At 40.9% G+C, this 26,892-nt stretch overlaps 1 protein-coding gene across 1 annotated transcript in view; it reads left to right on the top strand.

The window, feature by feature from the left end:
* Positions 1-26,892, top strand: part of SGPP2 (sphingosine-1-phosphate phosphatase 2) — a 149,232-nt gene that overhangs the window by 94,367 nt on the left and 27,973 nt on the right. Inside the window, exons 3-4 of the mRNA XM_021666546.2 lie at positions 18,062-18,241; positions 21,128-21,217. Coding sequence (XP_021522221.1) covers positions 18,062-18,241; positions 21,128-21,217 — 270 coding nt within the window. The remainder of the gene's footprint in view (positions 1-18,061; positions 18,242-21,127; positions 21,218-26,892) is intronic.

The following is a 26,892-nucleotide window of genomic DNA, read 5'->3' as shown; positions in this document are numbered from 1 at the left end:
ATTTTCCATTCTCATTAACATTTCGTCAAACCTTTTTTCAACGTTCTTAGTTTCTTGGCATTGGGTTAGAACAAGTTCTTTTAATTCACAGAAGTTTCTTATCACCCACCTTTTGAAACCTGCTTCTGATAATGGAACACACTTGTTCTCCATTAAGCCTTGTTCCGTTGCTGATGAGGAACTGCGATCCCCTGTAGAGGGAGAGGCATTCTGATTTTGAGTATTCTCTACCTTTTTAGACTGGTTTCTTCCCTTCATTATATATTTATCCCTCTGTCGTTTTTGTAATTACCGACTTTCTAACTAGGTCTCTGAGCGGACGTCCAACTTGTTGATTCCCAGTGCCGAAATCTCAGCAATCCACTGCGCCGGCCAAAACAGCAGTGTTAAGATTGATGGTGCTTTTCTGCCTGGGAATCTCCGGACTCTGCACCAAGAACTGCCGTGCTGAGGCACCAGCAAAACTGCTGCGCCGGCCACAAGAGTCGCCCTGGTGATCCGTGGGGCTCCTCCGCTGGGAATCTCTTGGTCCGTGAGCAACAAAAATTCGTCTGAAAGTGTGGTGTCCTCTTGTTCTCTGCGCTTTCACTGGGAGCTATGAGCCCGAGCTGCTAGTGATCCCACAATGTTGATTTCTAACATCTAAATGGCTTCTGAACAGATACATATGTAAGTGATGATTTAGATAAAGGCATCAGCTGCTTATTATCAATGCACCATGCTGAGAAGCTCTAGCTTGCTGTTGCTAAAGCCAACAGTGCCACGGAGAATGGCAGCTCATCTTGGAGGCTAACATCAGGAATGGTTTGCATTGGAATTGGCACCATTCCTGAGAGAACATTCACTCTGTGTACAAAATTCTATCCTTTAACACTGCTTCAATTCGAGAGTTGTATTGCCTTTTAAAAATATGAATAGGAAGAAATAAGAAGTTGAAATATTCTAGGTCTTAGTTTTAAACTGGTTGTTAATTAATATGTAGCTGGTTTATTTCTAATTGAAGAAAAGTTACCCATTCTAAGGACATCACCTAGACTATCCTTTTATTCTAATCACCTGCGATGGAAGATTCTGCTTTGAGAGGCCTACAGAAATACAGAAACTGTATGTTCCTGATAAAAAGATCTCTGTTTAGATTATGTAGCCCATTCAGGAAAAACAACCAAATAAGAGAACCCAAAAGGGTAAAAAACAAGAGCATCGTTGCTAAGGATGAGGGATGATCAGAAAGTCCTTCTGTTGTAGCTAAAGCTATATATTAAAATGATGATAAGGCCAGGCGCCGTGACTCATGTCTATAATCCTAGCACTTTGGGAGGCCGAGGCGGGTGGATCACATGAGGTCGGGAGTTTGAGATCAGTCTGGCCAACATGTAGAAACCCGTTTCTACTAAAAATATGAAATTAGTCAGGCGTGGTGGTGCAGCTTGTAATCCCAGCTCCTTGGGAGGCTGAGGCAGGAGAATCACTCGAGGCAGAGGGAGGCAGAGGTTGCGGTGAGCTGAGATTGCACCATTGCACTCTAGCTTTGGCAACAAGAGCAAAACTCTGTCTCCAAATAATAACAGTAATAATGAATGTTTAATTTTATTACATATGTTATAAAATATTCAAACATATTAAGGCTAAAATAAAGGAAATAGAGCATGGTGCATTCTTGTTTTAAAGTGTTAAGAGCATAGATTTATTTATACAAGTTCACTTACCTTCAGTATTCAAGTCCACCTTCAGTATTCAAGTCCACCTTCAAGGGACACATAAGAGTCACTTGTAGGGCTGTTTCTGTGGTGAGATGACAGAGGTCTCAGGTCCCTGGTAATAATTGCTTTGAATCAGTGTATAAATTACAGGACAGCATTTTTTTTTCCCAGTATAATGTGTGGGATTATAATGCTAGTGATTATAATGTCTATTTTGTGTGTCTCCATGTGTTTTATTTTCTTACCTGCACTCCTAGTGTGCACATGGAAATTTTATTGATGACACTGATGATACTCAACAAGGGAAGACTCTCAGGTCCTTCCTTCTTCATGGGTCTTAGATGGGACCCATATAAAGAGAAAGGAAGGTTCTCAATGTGTTGGGATGGAATTGGGGCAAGGATTCCTCAGTGACCGAGGGCCTCACTCTCCCTCTCATACTTTTGCTGGGGTAAGTGCTCCAGGACTCTTACTCCTTAGAGGTCATGCAGACCATAAGATAGATCCCCCAGTCAGTTTCTATGGCCAAATTTGTGGTCATACCAGAAAATCAGCTTGATTAAATGATCATTGAGAGCAATACCCTCCCCAGATCAAAAGTGGGATAGTTGCCTTTGTGGCAACCAGCCGGTCCTGAGTGTAGCCTGGGATGCTCTTCCAGGGACCCTTGATGCCTCCTTCATCGACTCCTTGATGTCATTATATTTGGTACCTTTCTCCAGATGGCAAATCACATTCTCAACAAGCTTTCCACTGACTTGGAAGGCCAAGTCAGTGAACTCTCCATTCAACTAGGGGATTATCCTGTACACAGTTTTGGCTGGGCCAGGGATTCTGGGATAATGACCACTGACATGACACTACAGCTTGCTAGAGAATCATGATCTGTGGGAAGCAGTGATGGCATGGACCATGGTCTGAGATTCCTCCATGTTACCACAGTCATCATCGATGACTTCTGCCAGGAGAACCAAGCACTTGGTATGCAGGTGACATTGCTGATGATTTCAAAGGAGTTGTCATCTTCACAGTTGTCTCCCATTCTGAGCATATGGAAGCATTGGCGAAGCCAGTAGGAATAATAACCCTTTGCCTCCACCTTTCAAGTGAATCCTAGCCTTGTCTTGGATGGTAAAGAGTACAGTGGGCTCTATGATGTATTCAACATCACGTCACCCCATTTGGTATTGGGGGGATCCTGAACTTGGAAAATGAATGTAGGATTTCAAATTGACTGCACTCATATCAGCCTTGATGGTGCCATTGAACTTGCCATGGGTAGAATCATTTCTGGACATGTAGTTCCTGTTATTGAGGTCAAGAAAGGAGACACTGATGGTCGCAATATCCATTTTGGAAGCAGCCTGTTAACTAGGTGCCCAGAACGGACAAACCCATGTAATCCGATTTTTGCCATCGTGGCAGGGTGAGAAGGCTGGCACTGCACAAAAAGGTGAGGCTTCTATTTGTTGGAGAGGAACTGAGAGAGCTGCATGGGTTTTAAATGTGAAAGTGAAAGTAATACATTTTAGGCCAAGTCCAGGAAGCAAGCAAGGTTGGATAGCAAGTCTTACAAGTTGTTCAAAGCCATTTGGTTCCTGAATTTTAGAGCGCAAGTAACATGAGTTTCAATAGCAAAGAACTTATACAAAAGTTTATCTAAATATATTCAGCTTCTGATTCCAGAAAGCAAAAGTTTGGATAGTGAGGCATATTTATATTTACTGCTTGCTTACAGGCACTCACACATGCATGCATTCACTCACTCTTTCATTTAGGACCTTGATTTATTGTAAGAGCTGGGAGATGAAACAACCATCATCTAAACTAGAGATAATCATATGAAGATGAGTAGATATATGTAACTGCATAATTGTAAAAGAACTACTATGGTTCCGAAAGTGTCAAGTATGTGAGATGAGCTTGTTTTGGTTTAGTTTATATATGTACATCGTGGATTGAATATACAGTTGATCTTTAAACAATATGGGTTAAATCAAGTGGGTCCACTTATACACGAATTTTTTAAAATAAATGTATTGAAAACTTTTCTGTAAATTTGCAACAATTTGGAAAAACACAGATGAAAGGTGTTAGCCTAGCAATGTTGGAAAAGTTAAGAAAAAGATATGTCATAAATGCATAAAACATATGTCAGTACTATGTATGTTATCATTTACTACCATAAAATATATATGAATCTATCATGAAAAGTTAAAATTTAGGCCAGGCCGGTGACTCACACCTGTAATCCCAGCACTTTGGGAGGCTCAGGAGGGTGGATTGCTTGAGCTCAAAACTTCAAGACCAGACTGGGCAACATGGCGAAACCCCAACTCTACAAAAAATACAAAAATTAGCTGGGTGTGCTGGCAGGTACCTGTAGTCCCAGCTACTTGGGAGGCTGAGGTAGGAGAATCATCTGAGTCCTGGGGGTCAAGTCTGCAGTGAACCGTGATCATACCACTGCACTCTAGCCTGGACTGCAGAGTGAAACTCTGTCTCAAAAACAAGAAAAAGTAGTTAAAATTTACCAAAACTTAGACACATAAACGAATAAAACTATGCATGACACCAGTCACAGCCTAGGAAAATTAAACAAATGTAAAGATGCAGTATTAAATTATAACAGCACAAGTTAATTGTAGTGCATACTGAACTACTGTAATAATTTCATGGCTACCTCCTATTGTTATTGTGGTGAGCACAAGTGTTGTGAGTATCCAGTTAAATCACTGAGTAGCGCTAATCATCTCCATGTGAACAGTTGTCTCTCCAGTAAATTGCATCACAGTAAAAAATGATATCTCGCAGTTCTCATGCATTTTTCATCATATTTAGTGCAACACCCTAAACTTTGAATAACACCATGGGGCCCATTCAGAGTGCCACTAATGATGCTGGAAGTGCTGCCAAGTAGCAGAGAAAAGCTATGAAATTACAAGAAAAAATTGAACTCCTTCAGATGTACCATAGGTTGAGGTCTTCCCTCTGCGATTTCCACCATTTCATACAGATGATTCATCTTATAAACAGATGATACGTTGATAAATATAACACAGTACTGGAAATGTGTTTTCTCTTTATTATGATTTCTTAATAACTTTTCTGGCTTAGCTTACTTCATTGCAAGAATACAGTATATAAGACATATAACATACAAAATGTGTGTTCATCAGTTGTTTATGTTATTGGTAAGGCTTCCAGTAAACAGAATGCTGTTAGTAGTTAAGTTTGGGAAAGTCAAAAGTTACGTATGAATTTCAACTGCGTGGAACATTGGCACTCCCAACACTCAAGTTGCTCAAGGGTCAATTGTATATTACAAAACTTAACTAACAATCAGATCATGATTTCAAAAGGAAATAAGCCAATTTAAAGACCAGTGTTAAAGAAATAATAACATGGGTGGTCCATGAGTGTGGCAGAATCTGGAAGGTGGTTTGTGAATGACTGTGTTTGAAAAACATGTGGGCAGGGTGATCTGGGAGCACAGAGAAAACCTCCAACCCCAGCTTTGTAGGAGACCTACAGAAAGTGTCCCAGTACAGGTCCACTCATATTCCACTTAAACTATTCTGACTCCATCTTGAAAATCTGGAAGAACTAGTCATTAATAAAGATCAAGGATAATGCTTGGTGATTTAGTGAAGGTGATTGGTGTAGAATTCAGCTGTTGGTGCAAATGGCTTTCTTGGATTTTCCTGAGTTTGTTAGAGTTTATAACCTATGAAAAAGTATTGGTGCAGGTTTTACTGTTTTGGATGCAAGTAAAAGAAGAAAGAGTCTTTGATTAGTAATCAATCAGCCAAGACTGAAGACAGACTTCTCTCCAGATTGCATATTCTGAGAATATCTTTAAGATTTGTGGTATCACACTTAGAGATAGGAATCATTTGTGGTTTTAATCAGATGAGAAAGTTGGACGTGGGACACGACTAACATGTATTACCTTGTTGCCATCAGGGGTTTGTAAAGAGAAAGCTTTTGATCTTGTAATATTATTGCTTAGTCTTTTCATAGTCAGGAGGACTGACAATTAAAATTCTAGCAATGTGAAGGAGGAATCTAGTAGAAAAGAATTTTCTTAGCAATGCTTCTGTTGCTATCTGAAGTAAATTTTTATTTGTTTTTGCACAAAAAATTGAAACGTCACACAAGGTGTGTTTGCAAAGTGTGTCTCCTGCCCACTCCCGACTTCAATTCTAATCTCCCAGTGAATCTACTATTCAGTTTCCCATGTACCTGCATGCATTGGTATGTAAATACCTTTTCAAAATGCAAATGGCAGCAAAATGTACTCTTCAGCCTCTTGCTTTCTCATTTAACAGTATATCTCATAATTCTTTTTTAACAGTTACATAACTTATTTAACCAGTGCCTGTCATGAACATTTAGGGTTGCTCCCAGATTTTTGCTGTTGGTTGATTGACTGTTCATTTGTTTGAAGGAGGGTGAGCTTATGCATGATTTTTGTGTCTGAGTGTGTTCTACATTTCCTAGGACTGAAAACGCCCATTCCCTCAGTGGGAGTCATTTGGATGTGATGTCCATCCAATGGCAAGTAAACGACACCAATCCTAGCATTCTGGACTATTCGTTGGTGGGATGGGGATGGTAGGGATAAGCAATTTTCTCATCAGATGTGACATCTTAATCTCTCAGCAGGGCACTCAGTGTCCTCTACTGAACTCCAGATGGATCTAAAGGATTAAGATAATGGACTTTGAGTTTTTTAAGGATAGATATCTATTCTCATGTATTATACATATGGCCTCACTTAGATTCAGTGAACATTTCATGTAAGTGGAATCATACAATGTGTGTCCTTCATGTTTGACTCCTTTCACTCAGCATTACCGTGTTCAAGGCCTACCCATGTGGTAGTCTTGTATCAATACTACAGGTACTGATGTAGCTGTACTAAGGTAGCATGTATCAGTACTTCTTTTCTTTTTATGGCCACATAATATTCCACTATGAAGATATAACACAGTTTATCTGCCTATCAGTCGATAAACACTTAGGTTGTTTAAACTTTTTGGAGATTGACAAGAATGATGCTAACAACATTTATGTACACGTTCCAGTGAGGAAATGTGCTTTCCGTTCTTCTAGGGATACACCTAGGAGTGGATGGCTGTCTGGTGTCTGTTTATCCAAGTCATCTTATTGGTAACCTGAGAAAAAAAGGGAATGAGATTCATTTGGATAAATTAAGAAGCAGAATAGGTATGTACTGGTAGAGAGGCTGTGGTCTTTGGGTTACAAATCATTGCTCTTTTGCCTCCAACAGTCAGTGATATAACCAGCTCCTGACTTTTTGGAAACAAACTTGTAGATAGACTGTAAATCCCAGTGGTTTGCAGTGTTCCTACCCCATGAGACCTGAGAAATAATAGTACACTCCCGTTAGTTAACAGTGCATCACTTGGGCTATTTGTCCATGGTGAAGGGGACTATGAGTGTAGCCAAGGGAAGGAAAAAAGATATTGGGATTTTTCTAATTTTTTTTATACGGTGGGCGTAATTTGAAAAGGGCCTTTTGGTGCTCTGTTCATCCTGCAGATGACCTAGCTTTTATTATGATTACAGTTCCATGCATCCCTCGATACCATGTGGGAGCCCCCAGCCAGTTTGCCAAGGTGATAATGATCTTTTGATTACTTCCTGTGTTGTCTCCTTTTGGGTTTTTGCTTTTATGCACAGGCCTTTGGGACCTCAGCCCAAAGAAGCATGAAGGATGATGGAATTTAATTGGGTTACTTAAGGAAGGTGGCCCCTTCAACAATACAGAGAAAAGCCCTTCACTTAGGGCAAGCCACACATTGAGTTAGTCATATTCTTTTTTTATTTTTATTTTTATTTTATTATACTTTAAGTTGTTCTGGAGTACATGTCCAGAGCATGCAGGACTGTTACATAGGTATACACGTGCCATCGTGGTTTGCTGCATCCCCTCCGTCATCTACATGGGTATTTCTCCTAATGTTGTCCCTCCGCAATCCTCCTACCCCTGCTATCCCTACCTTAGCTCCCGCACCCCACAACAGGCCCCAGTGTGTGATGTTCCCCTCCCTGTTTCATGTGTTTTCATTGTTCAACACCCACTTATGAGTGAGAACATGCAGTGTTTGGTTTTCTGTTCTTGTGTCAGTTTGCTGAGAATGATGGTTTCCAGATTCATCCATGTCCCTGCAAAGGACATGAACTCATCCTTTTTTATGGCTGTATAGTATTCCATGGTGTATATGTGCCACATTTTCTTTATCCAGTCTATCATTTATGGGCATTTGGGTTGGTTCCACGTCTTTGCTATTGTAAACAGTGCCACAATGAACATACATGTGCATGTGTCTTTATAATAAAACGATTTATAATCCTCTGGGTATATACCCAGTAATGGGATTGCTGGGTCAAATGGTATTTCTAGTTCTAGATCCTTGAGGAATCACCACACTGTCTTCCACAATGGTTGAACTAATTTGCACTCCCACCAACAGTGTAAAAGTGTTCCTATTTCTCCACATCCTCTCCAGTATCTGTTGTCTCCAGATTTTTTAATGATCACCATTTTAACTGGCGTGAGATGGTATCTCAATGTAATTTTGATTTGCGTTTCTCTAATGACCAGTGATGATGAGCATTTTTTCATACGTTTGTTGGCTGCATAAATGTCTTCTTTTGAGAAATGTCTGTTCATATCCTTCGCCCACTTGTTGATGGGGTTGTTTTTTTCTTGTAAATCTGTTTTAGTTCTTTGTAGATTCTGAATATTAGCCCTTGTCAGATGGGTAGCTTGCAAAAATTTTTTCCCATCCTGTTGGTTGCCGGTTCACTCTAATAATAGTTTCTTTTGCTGTGCAGAAGCTCTTAAGTTTAATTAGATCCCATTTGTGTATTTTGGCTTTTGTTGCCATTGCTTTTGGTGTTTTAGTCATGAAGTCCTTGCCTATGCCCATGTCCTGAGTGGTATTGCTTTGGTTTTCTTCTAGGGTTTTTATGGTGCTAGGTCTTATGTTTAAATCTTTAATCCATTTGGAGTTAATTTTTGTATAAGATGTAAGGAAGGGGTCCAGTTTCTGCTTTCTGCATATGGCTAGCCAGTTTTCCCAACACCATTTATTAAACAGGAAATCCTTTCCCTATTGCTTTTTTTTTTGGTCAGGTTTGTCAAAGATAAGATGGTTGTAGATGTGTTGCATTACTTCTGAGGCCTCTGTTCTGTTCCATTGGTCTATATCTCTGTTTTGGTAGCAGTACCATGCTGTTTTGATTACTGTAGCCTTGTAGTATAGTTGGAGGTCAAGTAGCATGATGCCTCCAGCTTTTTTTTTTTTTTTCTGCTTAGGATTGTCTTGGCTATGCAGGATCTTTTTTGGTTTCATATGAAGTTTAAGGTGGTTTTTTCCAGTTCTGTGAAGAAGGTTGATGGAACATATCTCAAAATAATAAAAGCTATTTATGACAAACCCACAGCCAATATCATACTGAATGGGTAAAAACTGTAAGCATTTCCTTTGAAAATGGTCACAAGACAAGGGTGCCCTCTCTCACCACTCCTATTCAACATAGTGTTGGAGGTTCTGGCCAGAGCAATCAGGCAAGAAAAAGAAATAAAGCGTATTCAACGAGGAAAATAGGAAGTCAAATTGTCTCTATTTTCAGATGATATGATTGTATGTTTACAAGACCCCATTGTCTCAGCCCAAAATCTTCTTAAGATGATAAGCAATTTCAGCAAAGTCTCGGGATACAAAATCAATGTGCAAAAATCACAAGCATTCCTATACACCAATAACAGACAGAGAGCCAAATCGTGAGCAAACTCCCATTCACAATTGCTACAAAGAGAATATACCTGGGAATACAACTAACAAGGACCACTTCAAGGAGAACTATAAACCACTGCTCAAGGAAATAAGAGAGGACACTAACAGATGGAAAAACATTCCATGCTCATGGTTAGGAAGAATTAATATTGTGAGAATGGCCATACTGCCCAAAGTAAATCATTATACTCTTTAACTGATAATTAAATGGAGAAATAGTTCTCTTCTGCAACAGTAATTTTTTTTTTTTTTTGAGACAGGGTCTTTCTCTGTCACCCAGGCTGGAATGCATCACGGCTCACTGCAGTCTTGACCTCCCTGGCTCAGGTGATCCTCCCACCTCAGCCTCCCGAGTAGCTGTGACTACAGGTGTACCCCACCACACCCAACTAATTTATGTATTTTTTGTAGAGACAGGGTTTTACCATGTTGTCCAGGCTGATCTCAAGCTCCTGGGTCAAGTTATCCACCTTCCTTGGCCTCCCAAAGTGCTGGGACTACAAGTGTGAGCCACCATGCCTGGCCCACCACAGTGACTTTTAAAAATAAACTTTATTGTTTTAGAGAAGTTTTAGGTTCACAGCTAAGTTGAGTGGAAAGTACAGAGTTCCCACATGCCTTCTGCCACACCACATATACACAACCTCCCCCACTACCAAAATTCTCCACCACAGTGATACATTTGTTACACTCCATGGCCCTACATTGATATATCATTATCTCTCAAAGTCTATAGTGTACCTTAGGGTTCACTCTTGGTGTTGTATGTTTATGGGTTTTGACAAATGTGGAATGACATGTAGCTACCCTTATAGTATCATACAGAATAGTTTCACTGTCTAAAATTTCTCTGTGCTCTGCCTGTTCACCCTCCTTCTCCTCAGTCCCTGGAAGCCACTGATGTTTTTTACTGTCTTCATGGTTTTGCCTTTACTAGAATGTCATATAGTTGCAATCATACAGTATGTTGCTTTTGCAGACAGCCTTCTTTCACTTAGTGATATGCATTTAGGCTCCTCCATAGCTTGTCATTGGCTTGATGGCTCATTTTTTTAGTGCTGAATAATATTCCATAATCTGGATGAATCAGTTTATTTATCTATTTACCTACTGAAGGATATCTTGGTTGCTTCCAAGTTTTGGCAATTAAAAATAAAGCTGCTATAAGCATCCATGTAAAGGTTTTTTGTGGAGGTAAATTTTCAGTTCACTTGGATGAACACCAAAGAATGTGACATCTGAGTTATATGGTAAGAGTATGTTTAGTTTTATAAGAAACTGCAAAACCATCTTTGAAAGTGGCTGTACCATTTTGCATTCCTATAGGCAATGAATGAGAGTTCCTATTGTTCCATGTCCTTGTCAGTATTTGGTATTGTTATGTTTTGGACTTAGCCATTCTAATAGGTATGTAGTTGTATTTCATTGTTTGTTTTAAGTTGGAAGTCCCTAATGTCATGTGATGTTGAACATTTATAGTAATGTTTTTAAATCTTAGACAAAACTATTCAATTCTGCCAGACCCCATACCTCTTTTTTTCTTAAAGCATGTTGATGCCATTTTATTGGAACAATAACATGTAAAGGAGCTAAGCAGACTTTTTGCTAATGTTTCAGTTTTTATGCTGTGTGGGAACAATGATCTTGTCTATCTTCTTCTCCATGGTATTCGCCCAAACCAGCACAGTACCTGATCCATATGGTTCACTCGCCAAATAGTCACTGTATGTAGTTGGTTAAGTAGTGGCATCTGAAAAAATATGCCCACATTCAATTCCCTAGAATCTGTGAATATTGCTGTTTGGGGAAAAATGGTCCTTGTTTATGTAATTATGTTTAGGATGTTGAGATGGAGAGATCATCCGGAATTATCTGGATAGGTCAATGCAATGACAAATATCCTTATAAGAAAAAGGCAGAGAGATGAGACAAGAAGAAGAGGAGACAGAAGAAGAGGAAGCAATGTGACCTCAGAGGTACAGATCAGAGTGATGTGACCACAGGTCAAAGAGTACCTACAACCATGAGAAACTGGAAGTGGCAAAGAAAGGACCCTCCCCTGAAACTTTTAGAATGAGTGTGGCCCAGTGGACCCCTTGATTTCAGACTTCTGGCCTCTAAGCCCTATGTATCCACTAATCCATTTTCTGTCTCTATGGAGTTGCTTATTCTGGACATTTTACATAAATGGAATCATACAACGCATGATCTTTCATGTCTGGCTTACTAAATTTAGTATCATAGCACCTCCCGTTATATTCTAAATATATTGTAATAATTCTTTTACTTTCTTAAAATTCATAATAATCCTTTTACTTTCTTAAAATTTTAATTTCTTAAAATGACCTAGTGACACATATAATTTTTTAAAAAATAATATGCCTTATAATAAAAATAACTTGTAAAATAAGTAATTGCTGTAACTTGTCTATACTAGACTATTTATTTCATAGGATAGTAGGATCCTGGAACCTGCTTTACTATTTATGAAGTAGTATCACCATGAACGTGCCAATGATGGTAGCTGGGACGCAGATACGCAATGTCAAAGTCTCAAATACAATAAGGAGCATTTCCCTTCATAACCTGATTTCTCCAAATGATGAACAATTCTTTTTTCAAATTAATTTTAAAATAAAATAGAGATGGAGTCTCACTATGTACCCCAGGCTGGTCTCAAATTCCTGACCTCAAATGATCCTCCTGCATCAGCCTCCCAAAGTGCTGGGATTACAGGCATGAGCCACTGACTACACCCAGCTAATCTTGATAAAGTTCCAAATAAGCCAAAGTCAATCTTTTCTCAGTCTACACAGTAGTTGTGGCCTTGGAAACTTTAGTGTATGTTCACACCCTGCAAGAAAATATTTGGTGTTTACTTGTAAAATAGAGTTAGGCTCTCAACTCAGAGGATTATAGATGTGTTTTTTGCCTACATGAATGTCTGGCAGAACACTCAAGAGTCACGTTAGAGGCCCGGTGTGGTGGCTCACACCTGTAATATTTCAAAGGCCAACGCAGATGGATCACGAGGTCAGGAGTTTGAGACCAGCCTGGCCAACATAGTGAAACCCTGTCTCTACTAAATAAAAAAACTTAGCAGGGTATTGTGGCATATGCCTGTAATCCCAGCTACAAGGGAGGCTAAGGCAGGAGGATCGCTTGAGCCTAGAAGACAGAGGTTCCAGGTTCTATTTTGAGATGGAGTCTCTGAGATCGCACCATTGCACTCCAGGCTGGGCAATAGGGTGAGACTCCATCTCAAAATAGAAAAAAAAAAAAAAAAAAAGAGTAACATTGAACACAAAAACCAGTTTTCATAGAGTGGCACTGTCCTGTGCATTGAAAGGCATGTTGCATCCCTGGCCTCCTCCCTCCAAATGCCAATAGTGACTGCAATCACTGCACTGACCAGAATGTCCCCCAGGAGAGCACCCATCCCTTATGAGGACCAGGGGCTAAACCCTTCTCAACTCCAAAACCACATCCACAGTGCCTGATCACCTCTAAGTCCATAATTCCATTGATTTCTTTTTCCTCTCTTCCATATGTAATTTCTCCCTATTTGTCATTCTCTGTGCATTTATCAACCTGTTCAACATTCTTTCATTAAAAAAAAAATTCTTCAAATCGCTCTTCTGCCCTGCTGCCTTACATCATATTGCATCTCTCACCTGGATTTTGCAATATTCTCTTAACTCATGTCCTTCCTTCAAATGCTGATGTCCTCACCCCCAATCTACTCTTGGTATCAAAGGGAGTCATCAGATATGCAGATCAGGTCAGGCTAGGCCTCTGCCCAGGATCTCCCAGTAGGCTAGAGATTCATTCTACAAATGTTGCCTCATCATCAGGTTCTCCTCAAATATCTGCTTCTCACATTTCAGAAAAAATGTTGAGCCACTTTTTTTTTTTAATTGAGACAGAGTCTCGCTCTGTCACCCAGACTGGAGTGCAGTGGCACAATCCCGGCTCACTGCAACCTCAGCCACCCGGGTTCAAGCGATTCTCCTGCCTCAGCCTCCCAAGTAACTGGGACTACAGGTGTGCATCACCATGCCCAGCTAATTTTTGTATTTTTAGTAGAGACAGGGTTTCACCATATTGATCAGGCTGGTCTCGAACTCCTGACCTCAGATGATCCACCCACCTCGGCCTCCCAAAGTGCTGGGATTACAGCCATGATCCACCACACCTGGCCTGAACCACTTTTTACAACGTGATTGATATATAATAAACCACACATATTTAACAGCTTTATTGAGGTATAATTAATGTTCTGCACAATTCACCCATTTAAAGCATATAATTCAATAATTTTTAGTGTAGTCACAGGGTTCTCACATGTTTAAAATGTACAAGTTGAAGGCTGGGCCAAGATTGTGAGCCAAGATTATGCCACTACACTCTAGCCCAGGCGACAGAGTGAGACTCTGTCTCAAAAAAGTAAAAATAAAAACATAAACAAGTTGACACATTTTAACATAGGTACCTCTCCCTGAACGCATTACCACAATCAAGATGATATTTATCACCCTCTAAAGTTTTCTTATGTCCATTTGTAATTTCTTTTCCCCTCCCTAGCAACCACTTATGTGCTTTCTGTCATTGTAAATTAGTTTACATTTTCAAAACTTTTATGGAAACAAATCATGTAGTATGTACTGTTTGCTTTGTCATTTGTCTTGGTCTGGCTTCTTCATTCAGCATAATTATTTTGAGATTCACCCATGTAAGCATATGTCACTAGCTTATTCTTTTTTTGTTGCTGAGTAGTATTCAGTTATGTGATTATAGCACAATTTGTATACTTACTTGTTAATGGTAATTGGGTTGTTTCCAATTCAGGACTATTACCAAAAAAAAAAGCTGTTAGAAACATTCATATATGAGTATTTGGTCACGTTGCTTTTGTTTCTCAAGAGCAAACACCTAAGAGTGGGTTGGTTGGATCATATGATAAGTATATGTTAAGAAACTTATCATGTAAGTATAAAGTGGACTTTTAAAGAAACTACCAAACTATTTTCCAAAGTGGTGGTACCATTTCGTGTTTCCTCCAGAGGCATATGAGAGGTTCATGTGCTCCATATCCTCACCAACACTTGATGTGGTCAGTCTTGTTAGTCTTAGCCCTTCTAGTGAATGTGTAGTGGTGTGTCTCACAGTTTTAACTCTAGTGGTCCTAATCTCCTAGTAGTTCCCACTACATACCATCCGGCATCACTTCCCCAAGCCTTTGCTTTGGCTGTTCTTGTAACCTGGATGCTTCTTTACCCATCTCTTAGTTAAATCATCTTCCTTTTGATACAGACAAGAGACAAGGAAATACTGGGTAGAAGAGGGTGGTCCCCTGGCAAAGGCCCCACCCTCCAGCCTGGAAACTCATGGCCCTAAATAGGAACAGGCATTTCTGTTTTCATGCCCCCTTATCCTGTACTCATATAAACCCCAAACCCCAGGCTCCACAGGCAGACAAACAGAAGAGCAAAAGAGCAGCAGAATGGCACAGCAGAGAAGGAGAGAAGAGAAATCATGTCTCAGAGTTCGGCTGGGAACAATCAGAGAGGAGATCCGCAGCTGGATAACCAGACTCCAGGGGAAGATCATTTTCCCACTCCATCCTCCTTCCAGCTCCCCATCCCTTCCACCGAGAGCCACCTCCATCACTCAATAAAACCCCTGCATTCACCAGCCTTCAAGTCTGTGTGTGACCTGATCCTCCCTGGATGCTGGACAAGAACCTAGGTACCAAGATGGCACAGAGCTGGTTAACACTTAAGCTGTCTGTGATGACAGAGCTAAAAGAGCACTGTAGCACACCCACTGGGGCTTTGAGAGTTGCAGACACACACCCCTAGACTCCTAATATGGGGCCAAAGCCCCAAAAGCTCTCGCTCTGGCTCCTACTTCTGCCCATCTGCGTGCTCCCCCGCTTAAGTGGTTTGAGCAGCAGCTGCATTCAAACAGAGGAGCCACACCCCTGTCGCAAATCCTGTGAGGTGGGTCAGGGAACTATCCTATTTCCATTTAACTAACCTCAGGTTCCCTGGCCATCCAGGTTGAACCGGAGTTTCTCTCTCTCTCTCTCTCTCTCTCTCTCTCTCTCTCTCTGTCTCTTTCTCTCTCTCTCTCCTCTCTCTCTCTCTATATATATATATATACACACACACATATATGTGTATATATATATATATACACACACATATATATGTATATATATACACACACATACCCATAGAATTCTGTGGATTTTTTTCAAAGCCTTTTCACATTATCCCCTGAAATCTTCTTATTGTGTTACTGTTTTCCCTACTCAAGGATGGGGACCTAATACAAGGCTTGGCCCATCATAGCATCATTGTCACAAATGACAATGTTAGAGACAGGATACAAACTTCTAAGAGTGATACTTTTCTTCTGCAACTTGAAAAATGTAGCTCTAACTGTTTTCTCTTGTTTAAAGAGAGCTGCGATCACAGTCATTGTTACTTGAAAATTATTAATGAGAAATAATATACAGCTGTAGTAATAGTTTTAAATAAAATGAATAATTTTCCTAATTCTACAAAACATTCTTCAAACATAGAAGATGAGATACAAATGAAGACGAAGGAACTCATGAACCTCAAAGAAATTAAACTTTATCTGAAGGAGAGTCACCCAATCATTATTTTTATGATTTTAAAGTTTCTGTTTCTGAGGATTTTAAGTATTTTTTTACCCTTATCCTCTATGTTATGTATGGTGTGAGGATTTTAAGTATTTTTGAGGGAACTAGGATTAGTAATTATACCTATAATAGTTTATATGTTGGTGGGTGAGGAAGAAGTAGGACTGAGAAGTATATTTCAAGCAGCTTCTGAGAAATTCTCAGTAGTCAATAACACCTGCAAGTTTTTCAGCTCCCCAGATAATGGTCAGTTAGATGCAGTTTTTACAGGTTCACAGGAGTGAGGCAGAAACATAAAAAGAGTGAGCTGGTTTCCAGGAGAGCGGTTCCTGGTGGTAAGGGGATGGTAAAGAAGTTAAGTTTCAAAGTCCGATTCGAAATTGCAGCTATGGAATTCAGAGTAATTGTCACTGAGGCTTTATAGCCTGTGGATTTGGCCTGCTGTGCACAGGGAGTGGTTCTTGGTTTTCAGCCCAGAGCAAAGTGGCAGTGAAGCACAAAAACATGCAACACCTTCTCGGGGGGTTACTGGGTTTGCTGGAATTATGCACAGAATTAACCAGCAACTAAAGGAGTTAAAAGAAAACACTAGAATGTGGGAACTCATACAGCAATCCAGCTGACTAATCAAAATGATTTTGAAATGGTTCCTCATAGCTGGTTTTGTTCGAAGCAAGGTAATGCCATCCATCACTAGCTAAATAAAACCCTAGTAAGGTCAACACAGTCCTGGTAAGATATATTTTATGATTAAAGCCCCTGACAAAGTGATTTGTACAACAGTACTATCTAGCTCAGTGCTTCTTAAATTCCCTTGTGCACACGAATCACCTGGCAGTCTTTTGAAAATGGAGATTCTAATTTAGTAGGTCTAAGGAAGGTCCTGAGATGATGCATTTTAAAGCAGCTCCTGGATGGGACTGGTACAGCCAGTTCTCAGACAATACTTTAGCTGCAAAGGCAGGTACCTAAGTAAATATGTTGCTCTTGGATATCACATTATGAAGTTGACTGTAAATTCCTTTGACAAAATTAATTAGTCTATTGTTAATAATCCTATTCACTCCTTGACAAAATAAATAAGTCTGTTGTTAATAACAGTACCCACTTTTAGAGGATATGGACATCCAATTCTTTTTTTTTAAATCAACATTTATTTTAGATATGGGGGATGCATGTGCATGTTTGTCACGTGGGTATAGTGCACCCAGGTAGTGAGCATAGTAAACAGTAGTTTTTCAGCCTACTCCCTCCCCCTCTGGTAGTCCATAATGCCTGTTGTTCCGATGTTTACGTCCTTGTGTGCTCAATGTTTAGTTCCTAGTTATAAGTGAGAATATGTGGTATTTGGTTTTCTGTTCCTGAATTAATTTGCTTAGTATTATGGCCTCCAGCTCCATCTATGTTGTTAGAAGGATTGTTCTGGATTTTAATCCCAATTCTTCCACTTGCTGACTCCGTGCCTGTAGATGAGTGTGCAATGGTTTACTCATCTGTAAAATGGGTGTGCATTCTGCAGGTGTTACTGGATTGAGTAAATATCTGCAAAGCTCCTAGAACAGTGCCCAGCACATATATAAGCTATGTAAATGTTTGTTAAATATATGATTAAAATAAATAATATATCCATTAATGTCTTGTCTTAGTTGCTCAGTAGTCCTATGGAATCCAGAAAGCCTGTTCCCCTTTCACCAACTAAAATATCCTACAAGACTTTGCCAACAGGTAGCTAGCTGGTCAGAGAGAAAGGAGACTTCAACCAACAACCTGAGAACCCCAAAATAAATCCATGACACTTGGAAATGCATTCATTTTCCTTATTTTGTTAAACTTGCCTTGGTCCTTTGGTTTTGCAGTTGGTGATGTATATTGGCCAAGTGGCCAAGGATATCTTGAAGTGGCCCCGTCCCTCCTCCCCTCCAGTTGTGAAACTGGAAAAGAGAGTGATCGCTGAATATGGAATGCCGTCCACCCACGCCATGGCATCCACTGCCATCGCCTTCACCCTCCTTATCTCTACTATGGACAGATACCAGGTAATGTGGCCTGTTTCTTTTTCCAATCCATCTACTGAGGCAGCCAATAGAGGCTGCACTTCTGAATTTTCTCTTAAAGCTGCTTTGAGGGACCTTAAGGCTTATGAAATAAAGATTAAGAGAAACATATTAAGCTGATGACAATTGCATCATAAATAAAGTGACCATGTAATTTAGTATTCAAATCAGGTTGTGCCTGAGTGTGAACATCAGCACCATTAATAATGATACCAGGGCAAATAGCATAATATGGACCATCCCAGGAGACCAGCATGTATTATCACCCTGGGCTGCCTGACAAGACAGTGCTTGAATTAGTGCTCTCATCCTCCGTTTGCAAGAGGAGTTTATGTCCTAGCAAATGATCCTCCAGGGCTGAGATGATTCCACCAAATCCCTCTGCCAGACTCCCCAGGGCCTGAGGCAGCAAAGAGTCTGTGCCTCAAATTAGCCTCCAAGGATGTCTCTGCCCTGGTTAAGGTTCAGCCACTAGAAATGATGGCTCAGAGTTTTCTAGAACGGTCTAAGTGGTAGGGGATTAATAAATGTTGAAAATAGAAGAATTTTACTTAATATCTGCTTAAATGACAATTATAGTAAGACTTAAACAGTTGTATTATTACAGTGATGCAAGTTATTTTTCTCCTATGTGAGACCTATGGCTCTAATCTTGTGTTTAATTTTATAAGTGTTATCTTTTACCCATTGGAAGTTTTATTTATTTGTTTGTTTCTGAGACAGGTCTCTGTTGCTGGGGCTGGAGTGCAGTGACACCATCACCGCTCACTGCAGTCTTGACCTTCTGGGCTCAAGCGATCCTCCCACCTCAGCTTCCCAAGTAGCTGGGACGACAGCTATACACCACTACATCCGGCTAATATATTTTTTTAATTTTTTGTAGTGAAGGGGTCTCGCTATGTTGCCCAGACTGGTCTTGAACTCCTGGCCTCAGGCAATCTGCCTGCCTGGGCCTCCCAAAGCACTGGGATTATAGGCATGAACCACTGCACCCGGCCCCACTGGAAGTTTTTGATTCCGTTCAATCTTGCAGTCTTGTAGATAAATGACAGTATTGTTTTGCCCTGCCCCTTTACCCCAGAAGCCCAGGGATGGTCCACATTCCAGGTTATCCAGAAGCAGGAAGTCAAGCCTCATGTAGCTGGAAAGATTGGGACTAGTGTGGGGTCCCACCTCTACCGCTGTAGCCCTCTACCTGGTCACCTGGGTTTAGACCTCTCTTCTATAAGAAAGGGACAGGTATAAGGAATATATTTGACTAGATACCAACTTTTGTCATAAGTTACTTTAATGTCATGCCACAGCCCAACAGTATCTGAGCTCCTAGCACTGTCTGAATTAACTTAGTGCAGACGCGGAGCCATGTTGTACCCAATGTCAGCTGCCCTAGAAGGATGTAATGGGCCAAGTGCCAGCTCCCACTGGGTTGCTCTTGGTGCCCAGAAAAGTCTGTGAACATGCTAATATTACTTAAGAGAAAAGCGGCAAGTGGAGGCTTGCAGCAGAAAAATAACTACCACCACCACAGACACATCCATTGCAGAACCGCCGAGTCCTCCTTAAAAAATTCTCATCACCTTACATGATGTAGCAGTTTTCATAAGGTCTGAGTCATGTTGTTCATTTCTTTCCTATTTAATTTTTAATGGTGAATATATTTCGCTAGCTTTGTTTGCTCAGAAACAGCTCTGTATATTGGCTTATTTATATACACGTGTGTTGAGTACCCCAAAAACTATTGAAATAAAAATTTTAAAATGTGTGCTACTGCCCACACTCTAATTTCCAAATATATTAGCTCATTAATTCTTAACACCTTTAAATTAAAGAGACTTTAGTTAATGATAAATCTTCAGAACAGACATGACAGTCAGGTGTTTTTGTACTCATGTGTTACATGGGAAAGAACGCACTGGGCTTGGACTCAGAAAGCATGACCTCCAGTTCTGACTCTCGGCTGTGTGACCTCGGGCAGATCATTGCACCTCTCTGAGCCCCAAGCTTCTGCTCTGAGGGTCAAATGGGAGTACTGATGGGAAAGTTTCTTCGTGATAAAGTTTATTACTAATGTCATTTATTATCATGGCTAAGGGCTTCCTCATTTGTAAAATGGGGCTAATAATGGAGCCTACTTCATAGAGTTATGTGAAGATTAAAGGAGTTGTCTATAATATAGACAGCACTTTACTGTCTTTGATCTTTCACTATGGAATACCACTGACACTAGTGCTTGAAGCAGGTGGCTTATATGCCTATGTCTAGTTTATAAGCAGAGTATCTGTGTGTTCCTTATATAATTCAGCATTAGCTGGATTCCTCTAGCCACTAGTATTACTCAGCAGCAAATGTTGAGAGTCAGTCGTATCTGCACAAGTGCTTTTGACATCTGAATGCAAATATGCTGATTCTTAGTTTGGGTCCATTGCTCCTGCATCTCTTACAGAGGAGAAGAAGTTGCTTGTTAGGACTTTCAGATGATAGCCCTGGCCATCTACCTTGCTTGGTCAAATTGTTTCTTATTGTTCTAATTTAAAAATAGGTAGAAATCAAAGTTACTTATTTCACAAAAACTATTAGCACCATAGTTGTGGTCATGAGTCTTAAAGCCAAGTCCTACGACGTCTCAGGTGCATGCTTACGTGCTGTGAAAATTCTTCCCAGTACTGTATAGACCTAAGTATCTTCCCCTTCTCTTTCTTCTGTCTCCCCACTTAAAAAATGTTTTTAGATATTCAGATTCTGGTCTGGGGAATGAAAGGTTTGGACTTGCAATTCTTACATTAATGAATCCTGTTTCCACCTATGACAACAAATCGTCTATGTCTGAGTGTGATCTAATTTCCTTGTCTTTCCTCCTCCCCCCGACAGTATCCGTTTGTGTTGGGACTGGTGATGGCCGTGGTGTTTTCCACCTTGGTGTGTCTCAGCAGGCTCTACACTGGGATGCATACGGTCCTGGTAAGGCTTTGGGGTCAGGTCTTGTGGTGATGGTTTGAATGGTGTTATGGTCACTGTGTCAATATGTTTCTCATACTACTTGTTGATAAAGTTGTTTGCGTGTGTATTTATATTTCTCATCATGCCAATGCAGTAAATAATTATGTTCAGGTGCATGTGTGACAATAGTAATGAAACATTAAGATAATATAAATGAGGCTGAGCTACACTGAACCCTCAAGATTTTGAAAAATGGGCTAGAACAGCATTGGAAACTCCAATCATTTACATTCATATAGGTTTACTAATGATGCAGCAAGCAGTGCAGGAGAAGCCCCAGGCTCACAGACACAGGTGAATAGATGCAGTTCCCCACGTAGGTCCTCATACACAGGGGCCTGAAATCTGGGGCTCCAGTGCCCTTGCAGGGTAAGGGTCCCCCCACATCAGAAGAGCCTGGAATCGTGGCTTCGCTTCCTTCCATACTGTTTTAGGCGGAGGCAGTGTTGGGAACACAGAGTCCCATCTGCATTTAAAGGTCCATCCACCCTTTTGCCATATTAGAAATATTTTCCAGGGCTGCCATGATTAGCACAGTTAAAATTCCTTGAGAATTCCATTTCCCAGTGTGTTCACAGCTGCCTTGAAGCTCCAGAGCATAAGGCTGGTTGTGGTTGAACATAGGGACACTATTGATCATGGTAATGGGTGCAAGAAAGATTTCTTTACAAAGAAATGGACTCTTGCTCATTGTGTGTTTATCTCAACTCTGAAGCTCAAAAGTTAAGTTGGCAGAAAACCTTGCAGGGAAAGGCCTACACCCCCCATGGGCCTTCTTGCTTCTCTCTCTGGTCTTTGGTGTGGGGTTTTTATGGGAAATGTGGAAAGGAGGCGGCATAAGCCGCAGAGTGAACAGATTGGGGAGATCATTTGTCAAAATGAACAGAGGCCAAAGTAACTCAGAGAAGGGGGTGTCATGGCTTTGGGAGGGTCTGTCAGACAGCAACATTACGCTTTCCTCTTAAAATGCACAGGCAGGTGCTGATAGCAGCTGACTCAAGCCCAGGCCTCAGAAGAGGCAGACAAATCTCCAAGTTAAGGAGTGCTAAAGATCTCAGGAATCAAGATAAATAATTTAAATGCAATTTTTAAAAACACATCAAAATTCCTGCCACAAAACCCCCATGATGAGCTAACTAGTCATATTTTAAGTAAAGACAAGATCTGACCCTGTATTTGCATGCCCCTTGCATCACCTGCTTCACCTCAGCCTGGCCCTGATCTGGAAGCCACGTGACACCACACTGGTGTCTTCTGCGATAGAGACAGGGAGGGGAGGAGGGTGTTCTCAATCTGCTATACTGCTGCTTCGTGCTACAAAGAGGTTCTCTACAAATATGTTCATGGACTTCGATATGAAATGGAGGTGAACTCTCAGGTTCTCTGGCATCTCTTTTTATCTAGGGCTACTTTTAAATTTCTGTAGGCATTAATAAAAAATGATCTCGGCAATGATAGACTGGGTAAAGAAAATGTGGTACACATACATCATGGAATATTATGCAGCCATGAAAAGGAATGAGATCAGGTCCTTTGCAGGGACATGGATGAAGCTGGGAGCCATTATCCTCAGCAAACTAACACAGGAACAGAAAACCAAATACCACATGTTCTCACTCATAAGTGGGAGCTGAACAATGAGAACACATGGACACAGGAAGGGAAACATCACACACCAGGGCCTGCTGGGAGGTGAGGGGTGAGGGGAGGGAACTTAGAGGATGGTTCAACAGGTGCAGCCACCAGCATGGCACACAAATACCTATGTAACAAACCTCCACGTTCTGCACATGGATCCCAGAACTTAAAGTAAAAATTTTTTTTTAATGATTTTGAGAACTCGGGTTAAAGTTAAAATAAAAGTAAGCACGAGCATGCGGAGCTACAGAAATGAATGAAGAGTACACAAAACCCACCTCACTAGAAACACAGCTACAGCTTTTTCTTTTTAAAGTGAGTTGTGGGGAGGGTAAGCAGATATTTAGGGAAAGGTAAATTAGGCCTCTCATCCAGATGCAAGGAATGGGTCCTGCCCCCTTTTAGGAGCATTTGTCCCAGAAGAAGCTGGAGTAAGAGGCCACAGCGACCATTGTTCCCAACTCCATTGTCCCGTCTGTTGTGTCAGGACCCAAATCTTCTTTCCTGATATAATTTTATTTCATAAAGATCTTAGATGCTGACTCAGGCAGACTCAGGCCCAGGTACCAGTCAGGCTACAGGACCAGAGCATGGCCTAGGGTACAATGATGAGTAATTTCTAATAGAAGGGAACATTGGTTTTAATAGTAGGATAAGGTGGAATTATGGTTTCGTAGTCTTTATTCAGCAGCAACTTAATCGGTCCCTACAGGGCGCTAGGCTTGGAACTAGATCTGGGAGCTCTTGTGGTAAACAAACCTACCCCGCCCTTCTGGTGTCCAAGTCTACTGAAGGAGACGGATGTCTACGCTGCTGATTACCTGACATGATGATATGGTTAGGATGGAATAGCTGGATTGAGCCAGCTATGGTAGCGTGCCCTTTCCCTGGGCCCCTCGCAATCTCTCGGGAATTTCTTTTATAGTCGCTCTTAACCGTAGCTGCATATTCAAACCCAATGGGAAGCTTTCAAAAAAATCTCTCTGAAGATATTTGTAGCCCCATGTTCAGAGCAGCCTTATGCACAGTAGCCTAAAGGTGAACCCAAGTGTTTACTGACAGATGACTGGATAAACACGGTGTGACATCCAGGCTAACAAAGAGTCATGGTGGGTTCAGTTCCAAACCATCAAAATCAAGTGAATATCACAACAAAGCAAATCATGCACATTTTTTTTTGTTTCTCAGTGCATGTAAAAATGATGTTTATACTATTCTGTTGCCTAGTAAATGTTCAATTGCATTATGTCTAAAAAAAAGCAATGTACACATAATGTCTTAATTTAGAAATAATTTATTGCTAAAAAATGCTAACAATTACCTGGGTCTTCTGTGAGTCATAGTGTTTTTGTTGGTGAAGGGTCTGGCTCGGTGGTGATGGTTGCTGACTGATCAGGGTGGTGATTGCCGAAGGGTGGAGTGGCTGTGGCAAGTTGTTTGTTTGTAGTTGTTGTTTGTTTTTTTTGAGACATATCAATCTCACCCAGGCTGGAGTGCAGTGGTGTGAATCTTGGCTCACTGCAATGTCTTCCTTCCAGATTCAAGCAATTCTCATGCCTCAACCTCCCAAGTAGCAGGGACTACAGGCACGCACCACCGCATCTGTCTAATTTTTGCATTTTTAGTAGAGACGGTATCTCACTATGTTGCTCAGGCTTGTCTTAAATTCCTGGACTCAAGCAATCATCCCACCTCAGCCTCCCAAAGTGCTGGGATTACAGGCGTGAGCCACCGTGCCTTGCCTGGCTGTGGCAGTTTCTTAAAGGAGACAATGAGGTTTGCTGCATCGATTGACGCTTCCTTTTAGGAAGGATTTCTTTGTAGAATGCCAATGCTGTTTTACTTCCTTATTTTCTCCCCTTTACATATGACAAACCATGTGATGATATTTGATAGCCTTTTAGCTGGAGTAGAACTTTCAAAATTAGAGTCAATCCTCTCAAACCCTGCAACTGCTTTACCCACTAAGTTTATGTAACATTCTGTACTTCTTTGTCATTTTAACAACCTTCATAGCATCTTCACCTGGAGTAGATTCCAACTCAAAGTACTAATTTCTTTGTTTGTCCATAAAAAGCAACTCTTCATTCAAGTTTATCATGAGATTGCAGCCATTCAGTCACATCTTCAGGATCCACATCTAATTCTAGTCCTCTTGCTATTTTCTTTTCTTTTTTTGAGATGGAGTCTTGCTCTGTCGCCCAGGCTGGGGTGGAATGGCACTGTCTTGGCTCACTGCAATCTCCGCCTCCCGGGTTCAAGCCATTGTCCTGCCTCAGCCTCCCAAGTAGCTGGGGACTACAGGCATGCACCACCATGCCCAGCTAATTTTTGTATTTTTAGTAGCGGCGGGGTTTCACCATGTTGGCCAGGCTGGTCTTGAACACCTAACCTGAAGTGATCCACCCAACTTGGTCTCCCAAAGTGCTGGGATTACAGATGTGAGCCACTGTCCCCCGCCTTTTGCTTTTAAAATCATATCTGCAGTTACTTCCTCCACTGAAGTCATAACCCCCTCAAAGTTATCCATAAGGGTTGGAATCAATATCTCCCAAATTCCTGTTAATGTTGATAACTTGACCTCCTCCCATGAACATGAATCACAAATGTTCTTAATGGCATCTAGAATGGTGAATCCTTTCCAAAAGGTTTTTGATTTACTTTGTCTAGATCTATCAGAGGAATCACTATCTATGGTAGCTTACAAAATGTGTTTCTTAAAAAGTATGACTTGAAAGTAGCAATGACTCCTTGATCCCTGGGCTGTGGAATGGATGTTGTGTTTAGCAGGCATGAAAACAACATGAATCTTGCACATGCCCATGAGAGCTCTTGGGTGACCAGGTGCACTGTCCATTAGCAGTAATATTCTGAAAGGAATCTTTTGTTCTGAGCAGTAGGCAAAGCAATAGGCTTAAAATATTTAGTAAATTGGCAGGGCACGGTGGCTCACACCTGTAATCTCAGCACTTTCGGAGGACAAAGCAGGTGGATCACCTGAGGTCAGGAATTCGAGACCAGCCTGGCCAACGTGGTGAAACCCTGTCTCTACTAAAAATACAAAAATTAAGCGAGTGTGGTGGTGGGCATCTGTAATCTCAGCTACTCAGAAGGCTGAGGCAGGAGAATTGGTTGAACTTGGGAGGCGGAGGTTGCAGTGAGCCAAGATCCTGCCATTGCACTCCAGCCTGGGGCACAAGAGCGAGACTTTATCTTAAAAAAAAAAAAATTTAGTAAATTCTGCTTTAAACAGATGTGCTGTCACCCAGACTTTTTCATTTCTAGAGCACAGGTAGAGTAGATTTAGCATAATTCTTAATGGCCCTAGAAATTTCAGAATGGTAACTGGGCATTGGCTTCACCTTAAAGTCACCAGCAGCATTAACCGCTAACAAGAGCATCAGCCTGTCCTTTAAAGTGTCGAAGCCAGACATTGACTTCTCTCTGAATATGAAGGTTCTAGATGGCATCTTCTTCCAACAAAAGGCTGTTTTGTCTGTGCTGAATCGCTGTTGTGTAACGTAGCCACCTTCATTAATGACCTTAGCTAGATCGTCTGGATAACTAGCTATAGTTCTCTATCAGAACTTGCTGCTTCACCGTGCACATTTATGTTTTGAACACAGCTTCTGTCTTTAAACCTCATGAACCAAATTCTGCTGGTGTCAAACTTCTTTTCTGCAGCTTTCTCACCTCTCTCAGTCATCATGGAGCTAAAGAGAGTTAGGGTTTTGCTCTGGATTAGGCTTTGGCTTAAGGGAGTGTTGTGGCTGGTTTGATCTTCTATCCAGGCCACTCAAACTTTCTCTGTATCAGCAATAAGGCTGTTTCATTTTCTTATCATTTATGTGTTCATTGGAGGACCATTTTTAATTGCCTTTAGGAACTTTTCCATTGCATTCTCAATATGGCTGTTTGGCATAAGAGGCTTAGCTTTCGGCCTATCTCAGTTTTTGAAACGCCTTCCTCACTAAGCTTAATCATTTCTAGATTTTGAT

Source organism: Aotus nancymaae, unplaced genomic scaffold (genome assembly GCF_030222135.1).
Source record: "Aotus nancymaae isolate 86718 unplaced genomic scaffold, 86718_ANA_hifiasm-v0.15.2.pri h1tg000008l, whole genome shotgun sequence".
NCBI classification, from domain to species: domain Eukaryota; kingdom Metazoa; phylum Chordata; class Mammalia; order Primates; family Aotidae; genus Aotus; species Aotus nancymaae.
Note: the sequence above shows the minus strand (reverse complement) of the source record. Positions and strands in the feature narration are given on the sequence as shown.